The 1,939-nt window shown below is 46.5% G+C and overlaps 1 protein-coding gene across 1 annotated transcript in view; it reads left to right on the forward strand.

The window, feature by feature from the left end:
- Positions 1 to 566: 566 nt before the first annotated feature.
- The window catches only part of slc5a1 (solute carrier family 5 member 1), a 109,845-nt gene continuing 108,472 nt past the window's right edge, over positions 567 to 1,939 (forward strand). Inside the window, exon 1 of the mRNA XM_043686827.1 lies at positions 567 to 820. Within this exon, the coding sequence (XP_043542762.1) occupies positions 680 to 820 (141 nt within the window). The 5' untranslated portion in view covers positions 567 to 679. The remainder of the gene's footprint in view (positions 821 to 1,939) is intronic.

Consider the following 1,939-nt stretch of genomic DNA (forward strand, 5'->3'; position numbering starts at 1 on the left):
AAATAAAATCAATCATCAGCAAACATCCCCACTTCTGGCCTTACGATGGAGGGAAGGTCGTTGATAAAGGAGTTGAAGATGGTTGGGTTTAGCACGCTACCCTGGAGCTGAGATGACTGACCTCCACCAATCACAAGTGCCATTGTGCCAGGTAATTGTACCAACGTGCACACAACAAGACTCCACAAAGAGCAATGAGGTAAATACTCTGATTGTAAGATAATGAACTTGACTGGGAACACCCCCACGGCCCTAGTTTAAACAGTGCCCTGGAAAAGAGTACTTTGGGGTTTGCAGGACAAGGACTCAGTTTAACGATTCAGTCCAAAGGCAGCACCTCTGACAGTGCAGCACCCCCTGCGACTGGGAGGAGGGAGTCAAGCCTCAGATTGCTCCCTGCAATCCTTTGAAGAGGGACTGAAACCTGTTACCAGACTTTGTTGATGATTAACAAGTGGGGAATGTTCAAATTTGTGATTGGAGCAAAGTTGCACTCGATTGTACTAAGCGACCCTTTTTCTTTTGATTTCCTGGTTTTGTCATTAACCGAAAAGGTAATTTGAACCACACCTTGGCTGGTGAGCTCTATAAAAAAGCTGCAGGAATCTCGGCATTATCTCCCTGTCCGTTCCAGTGAGGCAGAGAGAGGGAGAGAGAGCTGCGTGTTTTAGGAGTGGCAATGGCTCACAGCACCATATCCCCGGGCAGTGCCACCACTACAGGTGCTGGCAACACCAAGCCCTCAATAGCTGTCAACAACCCAGCGGATATCTCAGTCATTGTCATCTATTTCCTGGTGGTGCTGGCCGTGGGAATCTGGGTAAGTTCACAGGGGAAAAGCTTCAGCACTGAATGAGTACAACTTCAATACTTCAGCATTCAGGGGGACTGGAGATTTACCTTCCCTCTGCACAGATTGCAGAGGTACTTTGACAATGTATAAATTGAGATGATACTGTATTTTGAATTTTGATTTCGATATTTTTGCACTGTTGAAAGTTTATTTGGGAATGAGTTCTGACTTTCTATGCATGCCCAATCTATCCGCGTAGCTCCTATCTGAGACAGGCCAGTCAATGATAGACACGGATCAATTTATTGATAGGAGCAAATTGCTGCCGACCCTGGAATCTGTACTAAAAACAAAAATATGCTGGAGCTCACAGCAGGTCAGGAGAGAGTGCAAGCTCATGTTCCAAGGAGAGATGACTCTTCAGCAGAGTGCAATTTATTGATGTCTTTTGTTTTTCCCCATCTTGTCTGATTTCAGACGTTAGAAGTGAGATAACGGGGTGAGTCTTGACACAGTTGACAGGCTATCACTGACAATCCCTCTTAAAATGGGAGACTCTCTCATCCCCTTAATCACCCCACCCTCCTCATCGTTACAAATCACTTGGTAGAAGAGAAGGAGAGCTTTATCAAAGCCTTCATTCAGGACAAAATTCCGAGCACAGAGGAACCTCGATTATCCGAATATCACTTCGCCGAATTTCGGATTATCCGAAGGAGATCTCAAAGTCCTGGAAGAAACATCACATCAAAGACGTGTTTCCAACACTGATCAAGCCTTTTGTTTACAGTGATTAAAAGTGAACTGGACTTACTGAAATGCTGCCAAGAACAGTCCTGGACATCGATGGGGAGCCCAGGCACGGACTCCAAATGACTGACCGCCCGCCCCCTCTTTCTCTCTTTCTCTCTCTTTCCCTGGAGTTCTGCACAAGAGTGTACCCTAAGGACTCTTTTCCCCAGATAATCTCTCCATCATTGTCCTGGACAGGGTAAAGGTGGAACTTATCAAAAGGTTGACATTAAAAAGTTGTGTGTGTGTATACTATTGAGATTCACCCCCTCAAAGGCAGCAGCAGTCCTGCTGGTGGTGTCCAGTCTGGCTGCTGCCAGTGGTGGGTGGGGGGATGTGGGGAGGGTGGGCAGG

Source organism: Chiloscyllium plagiosum, unplaced genomic scaffold, assembly GCF_004010195.1.
Source record: "Chiloscyllium plagiosum isolate BGI_BamShark_2017 unplaced genomic scaffold, ASM401019v2 scaf_13215, whole genome shotgun sequence".
Taxonomy (NCBI): Eukaryota; Metazoa; Chordata; class Chondrichthyes; order Orectolobiformes; family Hemiscylliidae; genus Chiloscyllium; species Chiloscyllium plagiosum.